We start from the raw sequence: 16,254 nt of genomic DNA, 5'->3' as shown, positions 1-16,254 counted from the left end.
AATGTGCTTCCCACTAAATTTTCTAAAAATTATGTATTAAGTCTACTTACATTGGCCTCAAATTCTGCCAAACTGCATTTTGACATCAAAGTTGACTTTCTTCCCCTAATAGTGGTTTAATGAAAACTGTGCAGGGAAAATAGCAGCCTTGTGCTGGGGTCTCGGAGCAGCTTTGGTTCTGCTTCAGATGAGTCAGAAACGCTGCAGCTGGAAGTCCTATGCCTGAAGAGAAGAGCAGCAGAAAAGCCAAGCTTTGGCTTTGACAGGGAAGAGACAATCCTCTGGGAGCAATGAAGCATACACAATTAGACTGATGTGCTGAGCTAGTGACAGGTAAAACTGAGTTTCCAATATCAGAGTATTTGGAGGAGCCAAACCTTTGCAAAGTCAATTTGGCATGGCATTCTACAAAAGCAGCAAGAAGCTGACACTCTAGGTCCTATTTTGCTTAAGAAAAGCAAAGTAAACATCTACTTTTACACCTGCATGCTGCAGTTATCCGATGGTGAAGGTCAGCTTGTAACTAGGGAAATGGCTACACAGAACATGCAAACAAGCTCCACTTGCCCTCTGAGACAAGCAATAGTATTAGGCAAATATTGAGGCTGAGCCAATTGCATTGTGCACAGACAGTGAAGCCTGTTTCTTGAAAGCACTTCTGTTGGAGTCTGCACAGTATGTCAGATGAATGATCTCAAAACTAGCACCTGCAAGAAAAACTTGTCTGTAAAAAAATGAAATGCTGAAGTACTTTTCACAATTCATACTATAATGTGAACTGTGAAGACTTCAGAGCTCTTAACATAAATTACATATTCAGACTACTCAGGGCATTGCTCTCTATACAGACCTTATTGAGAATTATTGAACTGAAGTCAGGTTTAGAAATGTAAGCTAAGTATTTCTCAGGTCATCAGATTTCTGGATACTAAGAGTTAGAAAATACAGTTTTTATGTGTAAATGTTACACTACAGTTCTGACTACTCTGGAAAGCAATGGGCACGATGTAAAGAGAGAACAGTGTCTGCAGTGTTTGCTACTGACAAGCCCCCTAAGCCACTACCAGGAAACAAAATCTACACACACTTTCCTAGCTTTATTCTAAAACAAAATGCTTGTGCTGTTGTGCAATGTTGTATAAGCTCTTCCATTCATTTACCTGAAGGAGTGCATAAGTGTGTGCAGTCTGTAGGAATTAAAAAATTATTTTGTAGCTGGTTTTCATTGTGTGCTCTAAAATACACTCTTTCTTATTGAGCTGTATTTCAATGTCATCTCACAGTCTTACATTTGTCTTAGCTTACACATTGAAAAAAACATTTAAATGTTCATATAAATAATGTCAGGCTTTTAAAGGATATTAGAAATTTGGTCACATGAATTAGGACTTTATGTAATTTTCTCTTATAACAATAATAACCTTTACGGATTCCTGTTTAATGCAGGAAACAAAATGAATGATTTTTCTGGACAACAAATGTCTGTTATTTAGATAGATACTTAATTTAGGAGACCAATTTAACACATCTGAAATTGAGGTCACTTTAAAACCTAATTGGCATCACTTGCAACACAAGGACTATTTATTTCCTGTATACCATAATTCATTAATTAAGTTACAAACAAGATTAAAATGTAAGTACTTAAAGAGACACACTCCATTTACTTATCATGAGATTCTACTAATAACAAACTTGTAACAAAACAAGAAGCCTTTTAATTTAAACAAACCCAAACATATGAGGGTAAGGAAATGATTTTTTGGTAAGAAATTCATCATAGAAAATGAAGACTCAAATTAATATGGAATTTGGAGTAAATATACAAATTTTCTCCAATTACCTCAATTTTTTCGTTTGAAATTACAGAATCACAGAAATGACTGAAGCTAGAAGAAACCTCTGGAAATGATCTAGTCTCCCAGGCTGGAGATTCCCCAACCTCTTGAACAAACTGCTCCTGTATCTGACCATCCTTGCAGTGACAAAATTTTATGTTTACATGTAATATCCTGTAATCCAATTTATGTCCACTGTCTCTAGTCCTGCCATTGGGTATCACCAAGAGAAGTCTGGCTCCATTTTCACCATGCCCTCACCACCAGGTCTCATCAGACTCTCAAGACTTCCCTTCTCCAGGCTGAACAACCCCAGCATCCTCAGTCTCTTCCCGTATGTCAGATGCTCCAGTCCCTTCATCATCCTGGTGGCCCTTTTCTGGCCTCAGTCCAGTATGCCCATACTGAACACCACTCTACACCTTTCAGATTTTACTTGTTCATCCTACTGCTCAAAGCAGAGCCAAAAAAATGCACAAGAATGTGATGTTAATTAAGAAAGTTCAATATTTAAGTAGTAACTACAGATAGTTTTCATAGCTTTTCTCTGTGTCTGCTCTCCATTTTATAAGCAAACTGAACCAAGCACAACTCTCAATAAAATACTATTAATAATAAAGTGAAAAGATATGGGAATCTATATATTCTCCAGGTTAAGAGGCAAGTACTGGTCAAAGTCAGCCTAGACACACATTTTGTCATGATCAGACTACCACGTGAAATGCAACATCAACACTTTTTTAATTAAAACTTTTTCATATTCAGGGTGCTTATGTGCGTTGTTCACATAAGAGGGGACAGCATCAGATAGAGTAAGTGATGGTAATCTAAGAACTGTGGGGCTTTTTGAAAGACCATCATGATAGGAGAAAGTGATATTTACCCAACCTTACAACACACAATTTTCCTTGCAAGCACTGTGAGACACCAAGTAGAGATTTCCCCACAAAACATCCAGCAAACATAACAGTGAACATTATGCAGGAAAATTTAAGGGGTCTCATCTCCTTTATCAATCCATCAGTTTTTTAGAGTAACATACTACCCAATGTTTATATGTATATCAGAAATTATTTTCAGCAGTCAATATTCTAAACAAAAAAAAAAATCCAACAAAACAGACTGTGTTTTAAGAAAATATGCATCTATGAGATATGTGATAAAAAGATTTCTAGAAAAAAAAAAAGGCAAACAGTACCTGAAGGGCCATAACATTATTATCCATTGTCTGTCGAGCTCTTTACTTTTCATTCTGATCAGAATTAACAACACTGACCAATCCCAGTTTACTGGGAATGACATGCCCTGTGACTTGCAAGCTGCAGTGGAAGGCTGCTACTTCTATTGCCAAATCTATCCTATATTATGTTTTGGTTTAGACAGGAAGAATTTCTAAAAACAAAATACCATTGCTGCAGGCTGAAGGATACACAGTTTAAGAAATGCAACTTAGTTTTCAAGTATCAAGAAAACACACTGAAATCCAAGAATCTTAGTAAGTTCAACAAGGACAAGTACAGTCCAGGAATGCAGCACAGGCTGGGATCTATCCATCTGGGGAGCAGACCCGTAGAAGTGGAGCTGGGGGTCCTGGTGAACAACAAGCTTGATGAGTGAACATTGTGCTGCTGTGGCAAAGAAGCCAACAGGATGATGGGTGGCATCACTAGGGCATTACCAGCACAGAAAATGAAGTCAATTTCCCGCTCTACTCAGTGCTTGCCAGGCCATGCCTGGAATACTGTGTTCAGATTTGGTCCCTTCTATATTAAAAAGATGTGGCCGGGCTGGGGAGGGTCAGGAGAAAGGCCACTGGGAAGCCTGCCATATGAGGAAAGGCTGAGAGAGCTGGGTTGTACAGCCCTGAGAAATGAAGGCTTATGGGAGACCTCATCACTGTGCTCTAGGACTTAAACGGTGCCTTGCACTAAAGATGTAAGAATCCTATTTAGAAGGATTCACATGGAAAGGACAGGGCAATAGGTACAAGTTAATGCTGGAAACATTTTTATTGGACATGAGGAAGATTTTTCACAATGAGAAAAATCAGTCATTGTAATAATCTTTCCAGAGATGTGGTGGATTCCCAGCACAGGACACTTTTAAGATTCAGGTGGGCAGGGTGCTGATCCATCTTGTCTAGATCATGCCTTTGCCATGAACGGTTGGACCAAATGATCCTTGAGGTCCCTTCCAATGTAGTGTTCTATGATTCTATTTATTGGCTCATATCCCTACATCAGGAAATAACTTTAGTGTATTTTCCTTTGCAGGTGTACAGGCACATTTTCCATTTTGACTTCCATGGACCAGCTGACTTCACTATCTAGGTCCCTTACTATAGTATAAATTTCCTTTTTGAAAGGAGAATCTTGACTCTTCAAAGTTACTAACAATATTTTAATTCAGTTCAATTTTAAAATTAAAATCAAATTTTTTCTACAATTAAAATATTATTTTGGATATAAGGATAAAGTAGTTAAAGAGAAAAGAGCACAGATATAAAAATGACCGTACTGAAGCTAGGAACCAAATTCAAAGCTCACTGTTAAAACAGCTTGAGTGAAATGTAATCTTTCATAAATCTTCAGAAACTGACATGAAATTGTAGGCCAGGGATCACACATCTACAAGGGCAGTAACACTGTGGATAAGAAAAATATAAATATGATTGGAGATAAATTAAAAGGATCTATTTTGGAAAGAATCAAAAAAACATTCAGGTAACTGGCAAACGGCATAAACATAACATGGGCATACTCATGATACATCATTTGGTCTAACACTTCATTAATCTAGAAAATTAATAAATAGCAGTTGTCTCACATCTGGACTTCATTTAAAACATTGCAATTTTCCACATGAGGACTTGTTAAATTTGTGAAGATAAGCGTTAATAGAAGAATTAAAAGTTGGCAAGGAACTGCCTGAAGGGTAAATGAAAGGAAAGGGAATGTTTAAAAGGCATAGCATCACCTGGAAAAGAAGTTATAAGCACAGTTCTTTGATGATCATTTTTAAAACTGCTTTAAAAAAAAAAAAAGGACAATTGTAGCACATAGGAAAAGTGATCATAAAACCAGCCCTGAATAAAGTCAAAAAGCAGAAAACAAGGGTTCTTTTTAAACACCCAGGCAACAAGACTCTGGAGCAGTCTTCAGGGGAGAAGTTGGGACAAATATTCCCACATTCTTTTGTTAATGAGTCTTCCTCAGTTCAAGATACTGAATCACTGACAGAAAAGATGCCTTCTAGATTCTGTGAAAGTTTAAATAGATTTTGCTTTCCTTTACTCTCCTGTACTTTGGCAAAAAGGCTGGTGGCAGACACAGAGGAGCTTCCTGCCAGTTCATTGAATTGACAGATTAGTTAAGCTCCCATTGTCCCTGATCCCATGAGCATCTACAGGTTCAACCAACAAAGCATATTGGCAGACATTTGTGGTGGGATTAAGGTAAGGCAACAGAAGCAATGTAGATGAATTCATGTGGAGAAAAAAAAAAATCATTATCTTGCTACCAGCGACAAAGGCAGCTAAAGAAAACTTACATGCAGAAGCCTGAGAGACAATAGGGCTCCACTTAGAAGAGACTGGGGAAAACTGTCTAAAAGTCTGTTGCTACATCAAGCATTCAGAGGCACACAAACACCACACTGAAAAAAAAATTCCTACTTAATGAAACAACAAAATAATCTGTTAACTTCCATTCCGAAATAAGTGTAAAAAAACCTCAATTTCAGTAATAATTCAATAACCTTTTGGCTCTAATGAAGAGTGTATTATTGGATTGAACTAATAAAGAATACATACAGGAAGAGGTGCTGCCCAACTCATGACCTCTTTTGTTTATCATATCATATCTATATTCCACAACTTGTACTTTTCTGGTTTCAGGTCTACTTTGATTTGGAATTAATGTTTTTCAGCCTTGAAGGAAGGACTGAGATCCTTCAAACTCCGCATTACTACCCTCTGGCCTCTTACTGTAGTTTTTACTACCTGACTATCCTCAGGTGCTTATGACAACAAGGAAGAAAACATATTTCACATTTTTGGTAGGAGTGATGAATACTGAATTATTTTTAGGAATGAAACAAAAAGCAATGTTTGTTTCACACCATGACAGTTTGCAATGCATCTGGGTTGTATTTACTGATAGAAGCCCTGGATGCCATAGCATGTGTATCTGCTAACTTTTTAATGCAGAAAGCTGGAAACAGTCACAACCATAAAGCAGACAAAAGAAGCCTTGTGCCTGGGCTTTTAAGTGGGCAATTCAGTGCACCATATATAGAGGTAAGTAAATATATGTACTGTTACATAATAGTCAAACTACTGCTTACAATGTAGTTTTCTTGAAACAGTTCTTCTGTTTCATATCTTAGCCTCGTGTTCTTCTAGTAATTTATACAGCATTTAAAATGATTTTGTCTGGGAAACACCATTGAATCTAATTTGCTAAATGATACTAGTATTCTTAATTTTATTTGGGCGAGGTTCTTGCCTTGTCCCAAGAGGAATAAAATGCACAATTTCTCATAATGTATGCTGAATTAATAAAATCTTAACACAATTCTGATTGCATTTCCCTTTTTTCCCCCTAGTTATTTTATCTCTACAGGAAATATCTTCTTGTTTTGTTATAATAAAGGGATAATGTACCCTCTCCCTTAGTGTAAAAATAGATACAGGTAAAACAAAATTCAGAAAAATTTTGCACATAAACTAGACAAGGGTTCACAGAAGAAAGAGATGTCCTCTAAGAATAGCATGATCTAATCAGAGGGACTAAACTCTTCCAACTTTTTCCTAGTTACTCTGGGAGGTGCTAGGTGGAAAAGCTGCTAAAATGCTCTCAGATGGTTCCAGTCTTCATTTATCATATACTAGAAACTGAGGGCTCAAATTGACAAATGCACTGCATACTAAGTTTTAATCAAATATAAAAATAAAAACCCACAACAGTTATTGGCCAACCTATAGTTGGCTATTGTTTTTTTCTTCTTGTTTTTAAATAATGGTGTTGTTACCGCATCATTACCATCAACAAAATACATATGCTCATCAACAAAACCTGACACACTGAAAAGTGTGTAGCTGTCATTTAGCTTTACTAGACTTCGTGTCCCCAATGAAAAGCATATGTCCCAAACACTTAGAAAATAAGTTATAACTCCCATATCACTCCAATCATAAGAATCAATTTTCTTCTAATTAAGAGTCACCAGTGATATGCCAGATAAACAAACTGTCCCAAAGGAAGAGTGGAATGTTCTTAAATAGTGAAAACAAAGAACAAAGTATTTCTTCTACCTCGCCAACCACTTTAAACATAAACTATACACTGCTGGGGAAAGCAACTAATTTCAATTCCTTGTAGAGCTCATTAAGTGGATAAAACCTAAATAGCATATAACTGTGCCTATACATACACTACAAAAAAACCCTAAAACATGCCACCCCATAAATTATCTTAACTGCTCATATTCTTAATGTGATCTGGCACCTCAATAAAATTTGCTTAAGGATCAAATGAAATTGTCTTACAGAAGTCCACTCGCCAATATCCTCACCACAGTCACATCCTTTTCTTGTTTAATAATAAACACACAGTGGTATCTTCCTCTTTTAAAACATAAAAATGTGTTTTATAGATCTGGATTTTTATTTACAAAGAATTATCCTTTCATACCAATACTTCTTTTTTGGGGCTTTTGGGGGGCTTTTTTGTTTATGAAGAAAAAATATATTTTGTAGCTTACAGACACTTTAGCCTATATTCATTCCACTAAGAAATGTAGGATGTTCAGTATGCATGATCAATCAACTTGTTATACCACCTCACACAGCAAGCCTCTGACCTAGTTCTAGAAATGGGTTATTTTCAGGTTTAAAAGCACCATCTGCTCTTAATGATGGCACCAACAAAATTATTGCAATAAAAAAAAAAATCCCTAAGTGATAGTAAAATCCAAAGTCCAGAAGAAATTTTCAAGTCATGACTATGCCTACAGAGAGCACAATACAAATGCCAGCTAGCTTTTAACAAAAGGTGATCAGGTTCAAATTTGTCATACACCCCCGTGACCCCCACATTGTGCAATGAACAATGAAATAAGACTCTTGCAAGGAAAAGCAACAAAATAATGAGAATGGGGAGATCTTTTTTTTTTATTACTAGGAGGTTTTAAAAACTCAAAATAAGATGCAGTTTTCAGACACTTGAGGGAAGAAATCCTTTTCCTCTCTAGTGACGCAAACAAAAGAAACTAACTCTTACATTAATTTTCAGTTCACTGGCAAACAATTTTTTCATATTATCAAACTAAAGCTTCTGTAAAGCCATCAAATCAGAAATTTTGCCCAGAATTTTTTGTTCCAGGAACTGATGGAAAGTATGTCTTTATTGGTGACCTACATAAAAACTGATAGCTTGAACTTTCTGCCAATTGATTTAGCAATCCTTTATGATCATAAATTTGCAAAATAAAAATAATGTTATTCCTTCTTGCATCAAGTGAAAGGTTTAGAGCTTTTCCTTTGACATTTTACAAATTAAACTCAGGCATTAAGTAGGCATTATGCAGAAGTATGGAATTATTTCTGCATACCCTATAATGATGTCAGAAATCAGTCACTGATCTAGAAAAAAAAATTGAAATCTTTATCTCTGTACAATTAATATACTTCAGGTCCCTTTCACAAATAAACTCTTTTTTGTGTTTCATTTCACATGCAAGTTTCTTTATCCAATTTTCTTACCCAAGACCTGTTCAGTCTTCCATTTTCATGTGTCTTCCCTCAATATGACCACCCAAAGTATGAAGCTGTTTGCAGACACATATTAAGGTATTGTTTCTCAAATATATTTCAAGGCAGAAGAAAGTAGATCAACTTCCATTTATATTTAGGATCCATAAGAAAATACACATATCCAGAAAGCAGCTCAAAGGACACCCAAAATGTGGCCCACTGATTACCAAACAAAACAATAATATGGCTTTAGCAACTATACCATTACACATTAGATATCCACATAGTTATCTAAACTTAAAATAAAGTACACAGGTCCTCTTCTCTATCACATAATGTTTTTATTAAGAAGAATAAAATCTGCAACTGCAATGGCAAAATTCCTGAAAACTTTCACTATATTGTCTTTCACAGGATTGTCTATTCCTACTACCAGTTGTATTTTGGTAGCAAATTTCCAAATCTAGAGTCTTTCTGAAAAGTCAGCTTGAGAATTTAAGTACTGGATGTTTTCACGAAAGGAAAGTAGGGCAACATAAGAGAAATAAAGTAAATGTAGCAGAAGAGTGCAGAGGAAAAAAAATTACCTAATTGCTTTAATTCTTTCCTTACCCCATTCAAAATAGTTCCCCCTTGTCTAGATTGATCCAATCATCTCTTGTGAACACACGTGGAAAACATCTTCTCCAGCCTTTAATCATACATTTTTCCCCTTTCTACTACTATACTTATCTTTCAACTCCAGCAACTGTTCCCTCTCCCCCACATTTTCTCTGCCATTCTTGTAACAAATACCAGCCACTCCCTTTCCTCATCGAAAGAAACAGACTTGATATGACAAAGTTTTAAAGCAGCAGCACCTGCTCAGCCTTCCAGCAACAGGGAGCCTCTGAAATTGGAGATGAAACCTGTCCAAGAAAGCTAACTTCAGCTTGTCTTTGCAAGTTCCTCACACTTTTATAGGCTATTTAAACTGGCTTTTGCTTAAGAAGAAAGTATGGAAAAGCTGTGTAAATGGCCACAAAAAAAAAAATATCCCGTCCATTGTGGGGGAAAAGGAGATTATTCATATAAACCTGATGCTGTATCCTTCTTCTCCCTGGTAAATGATGATGCTGCCACAAGATTTTTCTCAAGTCAGATTAAAAAAAAAAAAAAAAAAAAGCAGAGACAACAATTGGATAAAGTATATTGGCATAAATTAATATGAAATAATTGTATGTTTTTGTAGCATTCAAATATGCAGTATGGTTAATGTGCTAGTGTACCTCATTTTGAAGTTCATCGGCACTTTTGGTAGAAGCAAGGATCTCATACAAAGTGCAGCAGAGGTCCTCTGTTGTTGGCCCTCCAGGGTTACCTCCTTGAGATTCCTTCAGGTACTTTCCAACTTCACACCATAAAAAAGAATCATCTACTTTTTCCAAAGACTTGAGATTAGATTTCTCATCACAGTAGTTCTGTAAGTGATTCAGCTGGTTATTCAAAAATTTGTTATAATCTAAGCTTATATTTTTCTGTGCATCAGTCTCACCATTCACAGGCAGCTCTTCAGAGTGATCCAAATCATGCATGTCAAATGAAAACACTATATTTTTACCAAACAACACTCTGTTATCACCATTTTGCTCTTCAGCCATCTGTATGAGGGCTGTAAGCTGTTCTTCAGTGAAGTGAGAAGCAATCCGAGACATGGCATTACAAGCTGCAGTAGCAGATGATGACGGAAATGGCCCAAACATCTGCTTGATCACCTTTGTCTCATCATGGCCAACACATTCCTTCCCACGAAATGTCTTAAAGAGGAAAACAGCTCCACTTTCAATTGCTTCTTGTCCATTTTCAGCTCCAACTGTTAACAAAACCATATGTAACTTAATACACTTAATACTAAGAGTGTTTCATTACCTATAACATAACTGTATTCAAATTCTTGCTGCAAGTCTCATCAGCATAGATATCAAAAGAAGACCATAACAAGTAAGAGTTGTTTCAAGGTACTGAATTATAAAAGGTATATGATAATAAAGCATCTGTCTTCACTATCCTTGTACATACTAAAAATTCATATTAAGAATTACCAATGCTTTCTTATCTTTCTGAGCTAGAGAAAAAAACTTGCTAGAGGTCTTAAACTCACAATTGTATATTTATAAGCTCTTTAATGTTAACAAATTCCCACTTTGTCTCACTATTTATTCACTGCCTAATCTGAATATTCATAACAGAATAAATGTACAGAACTCAGCTGGAAATTACTGAATTCTTGTAGTAATTCCCAGTAGAATTACTTCAGAGTGTGTGCTAAGTTAGAAAAATTGCTCAAAAAATTTAAAGCAAATAAATGTATTAATTTAGATTTCTAGCTACAAAATATCATGTTATGCAAATAAACAATATATTATTACATAAAAACATGAATATATTTCTTACACAAATATTCACAAAGGTACTCAAGGAAAACATAAGGAAAACACTATATGAAGAACCAATATATCACTACTAAACAAAATTTTAAAAGTCACCAAGCATAACCTAAACAAAACCAGCCAGCATACTGGGGGTTTTGTTCATTTTAAATGAGGACAACATGCAAAATTTTTTTACTTGTGACTTGATTCAACTTAGGTTAGGTTTGACACCAGAAAAAGCAAGGGTTTTCTTCCCCACAATTGAACAGGAAAAAACAAAAAAATTCTAGCATAAGCAGATGGAACAAGGCTGAGTAGCTAGAAATGTAACATAAATGGAGTTGGCTACAAATTCAGTATTTAGCCTGACTCTTCCTTGGCTTTGAAAAGCTGAAAAGTTCAAGGACAGGACTGGAGGTGATATTTACAAGATAATAGATACCTACATATGGAAGATATGTTACATAAAGATACACACATATACAATAGACATGTAAATATGTCTCAGAGGAAAAAGGTGGTTCTGCCCCTCCCTTTTAGCATCAGCCATACAGGAATCACAAAAAAAACCCCTACATCTAAAAAGCTGTAGTTTGTCTGCCTGAAGCTCACTCTTATATTCCTAACATACAAACACATATTATTATTTAAAGTCACTTGTCTCGGAACAGAAGTACAGATTACTAAACTAAAAGAGCAATTGAAGGATTTGAGAAAAATCTCTTAGGTTTACTAAGTGGTATTTCTCCTTTATTATCGACATCTCCTTTCTGTGAAAACATCTCTTGACAAAATACTACTCCTTACATCTCAACAAAATAAGCCAGACAAGATGGTAAGAGATGCACGACTAGAAGCTAGTCTTTTTGGTTTTTTGTTTTGTTTGCCTGCCAACATTTAGTCCAGTACCTCTTGTGATTAAACTATACACAGTGGATATTTAAAACAGCTTTCTCGATCAGTATCTATTATCAATACAGATTGCACTTTCTCCTACTAACTCTGTGGACTGATGGTGCAAGCTCAGTCCCCATCCTGCATGACTTTCCCTTGAGCCTTGTGTGCTGCAAGTGCCAGCTGAAATCTGTGCGCTGAAGAAGAGGTACCTGGGTTAGGGCAGAGAGGTGGCCCTTCCCAGAGGCCTGTCTCAAAAAGACAGCAGCCAGATGCTTGAATTCCAGCCCAAAGAGGTGTTAAAAGTCTACTAGCAGTACTAACCAGAGTTTAAAACTTTTTGTCAGTGATTTGAGAAAAACTCAAAATTTTACTTCTGATGACTCAAGAAAGCAATAGCCATTACAACCATTAATAGCTGTAACAGGCATCTGCAACTGTACAGCACAATTGACTACCACATGTTGGACATGAATAACTTGTCTAGCCTTTTTTTGAAAGTCTGTGTTTAGACATTTGTTTCTTTCTCAGTTTACTAGGTATTTCCAAAAGAATGGTTGAGAAATAGAAATGTAAGTGTGGCAAGTTAACATCTGTATTGTGGTAAAAATCTCTGGTCTATAATACCAAAACCAGGCAAATATATTTATTAATTTTCTCTGTCTTTTTACTTAGGGTTCTATTCAAGATATTTGAAAAACAATCAGAAAAGGAGAAAATATACCTATGAGATTGAAAGGAAAAGTCCTTAAATATGTGACAGTAAGAGCTTGAGCCAGGCACTCAATTTATGAGCTGATGAAGTTAAATTTTTCTAAAAGCAAAAGCTGAATTAGGTTTAGTCTGTCAATCAAAAATTAAGTTTCCAATCAAAACTAAGTTTTCACACGTTCTTTGCCTTATGTACTTCAGTTTTAAAAGTTTAATTCCAGATGAGTGAAATATATTTTTATTTCTCTCCTCAACACCAAACACTTCACGCAGAAAACATTTCTTACATTTTTATCTGCCTGTACAGCAGTCTAATTTTTCATTATACCAATTATGTGGAACTAAAGCAGACAACACCAGGATTGTTCTTTCCTTAGAGTACTGCTATTCTGAAAGAAACTGTTGGTTTTGCTCATTAACTGTCAATCACAAACCATACCACACTCTAAAACAATACCATCAAAAAAGCAAGACTGTCTATATAACAACGGAATCTTAAAATAAAACAGAAGACCAAATTGTGTATATGTGTATTAGATTAAATGGAGTTTCAAAGATATTTCAGGGCAAAACTGGCTTCAAGGTAGTTTAACCATACCAAACGCTGATAGTTGGTAGAACCAAAATTGTACCAGTACGTAAATTATGCAGGCAAAAAGCAGCTTGAACCTGCGCCCACCCCCAAATATAACAATGTATTATTAGACTACTAGAGAATGAAAACATACCTATTTGTTTTGCAGCTTGTAAGATAGTTTTTAAATCACCATTTACAGTTTGGTATTCTTTTTTGTCCAAATTGTCATCAACAAACTTTATTATCTTCTTCCAAGTAAGATCAGACTTCAGCAACTCAGCATATAGTTTTGATCTTTTAGTCTGAAAATGCAAAAATATTTGAGGTTTTTTATTATTTTCAAATTAATATATGGGGATTCCTTTAAAATTAAACACCAGATAAAAAAATTCCTTCCAATTACATTCAGTTAGTACATAGTAATGATTGCAAGTACTTTTCCTTTTACTTGTTCTTTAGACTCTTTCCTGAGTGTATGAAAGAAGGATACACAAAAGCATACACTCTCTCACTACTTTACTCTTTCCAGAGCAAAATTTGCTATAAAGCCAAACTCTTGCAACTTCAAGAGATTTACAGTTCCCAAGATTCCAAATTCATTACACATTACACGTTCCCACAAGGCATCTGTAGCTTTAATGCATTGTTTCTCAGGAAGCAAAAGTACCTAAAGTCAGTGAACCTAATATTAGAAGGGAAAAGTTTGGCTTCCCAGTTCTATGTAAGCTCAGAGCTAAAAGCACACCAGCCTTGCCCAACTTCTTGAAAGATGAATTAACACAATCAAGCAAATTTTTCCATATAGCACATCATGATTGGAAGGGCCAAGTATAAATCACAAAGCTACAGCAAATTTGACTTTGAGTGAGGACACTATGAAGGAATGTACAGGAAACTATAAACACTCTGCCCTTCCTGCTTGCCTACTCTCATAAAATAGCAATGCAAATGAAGAAAACAAATGATTCTTATTACAACTATGCTTCGTAAAAGAAACAAAGCTTTACCGTTAAGTCAGCTAATTCTTCACTGTAATCCTCATGTTTAGTGACATTTGAAAAGGAGCGTAAAGCGCCTGTAAGACGAGGCAAGGCCATCTGTTACTCATTCAGTGATCCATAGGAGGAGAAATCAAATCCCAGTTCAAGTACCTAGATGAGAACAAAACAAATAACATGGCTTTATTAATGTTATAAATACAAACTCACATCACGAACTTGAAAGACCTTTTCGAGCTAGCAGAACTTGGCTGGAACTTCAATTAAGTCAGTTAAAAAGAAAAATCTCTTAAAAAGATGATAATCAAAATTCAATAAAAGGGAGGTAAAAGGCACAGAGCAGAGGCAAGAAATGGTAACATGCAGATGTGACTCAGCAGGTGGTTCTTTGCTCTCCTCCCTAAATAAAAGTTACCAGCAATGAGGCAAAGAGGCAATTACTTCTTTAGCACCCCTAACACTGAGTATTATAGTGAAAACTTTGTAACTGAACTTTAGCTCCCAATAACAGTAAGTGATTACAACCTATAGCAGTAAGTGATTACAACCTACAGGGAGATTTCCTCTGAGTCAGCCCATGCTGGGACCTTTCAGGTCATTAACAGCCTCTGGTGCTGATGCAGAGAGAGGCATCTTTCTTGACAGGTGGTTAGCCATTTTCAACCAGCAAAACAGGGAAAGAAAATTATGACAGGAAATAAAGATTGTCAAAGGCATAGCAATGAACTGTTGTAAGAGAAAAAGGGAATAAAAAAGGCCACCAGAAAACTGAAAACACCATGCCTTGGGATGTTTTCGTCTCACAACTGGGAGTGCACACACACACACACACACACACACACTTAGAGCAAGACTCTCTTTGGAACTACAGTTTACTTGCGTGCAGTCTTATTTCCTCTGTGGAACGGGCTCATATCTGTGCACCAAAACACAGCTGTTCCCCATCTGAAATTGTACTTCTTCCAAGCCTTTTACTGAAATTATTCTCAAAGTTATTTAATTTCAAAAGGTGCCCACAGCTGAATTGTTTAATGAACCCTAAAGCACGACTACAGTTTCTGACGGCAGCAGATAAGATACAGACTTAGATTATTTTTGAAACAATTAATGATACCATTACAAACCTAATGATCTGCATCATTCTTAGCATGCCTAAAGATCAACGTCCATCCAGAATTTAAAGAACTTGCAATAGAGTAAATAAAATTACTTCCCCTCCAGTCATATAGTACAGAACTCTCTGCTTTCATCTAATTATCCTTAACGTTTTTCCTTATTTCATGACTGCATTTGTATTTTAGCTTGCAATACAGCACAAAAGAAATCCAGATGCAGCATTCCAGTCACAGAGAAATGTCACTGACTGGTCAGGTCTGCTTGTTCTCCCACCTTGCATTAAGATGCTTTTTGAGAATGATACTACAACAGCTGATAATTTGGAGACAAATGTTCTAAGGATGAAGCTACAAAATTTGGAAATACACAATTTTTAACTGTGAAGGGCACAGAGAGCATGTGTTCAAGCCTAGAAGCAGACAGAGCCAAACATCACTGCAGCTTTTGAGATGTTCAGTGGGTATATGACATGTAATTCATACCAGCATAGCTCCTAGTGAAAATAGTCTGTGAACATTACAGCCACCATTATTAGAAGGGAAATAATGTGTCCAGACTTTGAGAGTACAGCACTCTCACACTGTTCTATAGACCTCACTCCATTTTGCCTATTTATTTTATACCTACACTCAAATACCTTTTTCTGTAGCATTATATCCCTTTTATAAAAAAATGGAATAACATAATTCTAATATTAATTGTCCTTTCTGAAATAACATGCACAGTAATTTATGAAAGTTTGAACACACCTATAGAAAGTTCACTTTTCACACACACTTATAAATTTTCAAGTGCCTCCAGCAGGCTCATTTATTAGGAAACTGAATTTTAAATGGATGTTTCTTTCTCCTTTATTCAGTGAGTTATTAGCAACTCCTGAAATGGAAAACGTGAAACACCAGAAGACAAGAGCACACTGTCCTAACCACAGGCATGGCCAAAGAGCAAAATCCAG

The 16,254-nt window shown here is 35.9% G+C and overlaps 1 protein-coding gene across 4 annotated transcripts in view; it reads right to left on the bottom strand.

Annotated features, from left to right (window-relative positions):
- Window positions 1-16,254, bottom strand: part of ASCC3 (activating signal cointegrator 1 complex subunit 3) — a 253,611-nt gene that overhangs the window by 225,124 nt on the left and 12,233 nt on the right. For all 4 annotated transcript variants that reach the window (XM_082276623.1, XM_082276626.1, XM_082276624.1 and 1 more), the window contains exons 2-4: window positions 14,193-14,336; window positions 13,337-13,487; window positions 9,861-10,444 (exon numbers count right to left, since the gene is read on the bottom strand). In XM_082276623.1, the coding sequence (XP_082132749.1) occupies window positions 9,861-10,444; window positions 13,337-13,487; window positions 14,193-14,282 (825 nt within the window). In that variant the 5' untranslated portion in view covers window positions 14,283-14,336. The remainder of the gene's footprint in view (window positions 1-9,860; window positions 10,445-13,336; window positions 13,488-14,192; window positions 14,337-16,254) is intronic.

Source organism: Coloeus monedula (assembly GCF_965178545.1).
Source record: "Coloeus monedula genome assembly, chromosome: 2".
NCBI lineage: Eukaryota > Metazoa > Chordata > Aves > Passeriformes > Corvidae > Coloeus > Coloeus monedula.
The sequence above is the reverse complement of the archived record's forward strand: the minus strand, read 5'-3'. Positions and strand labels throughout refer to the sequence as shown.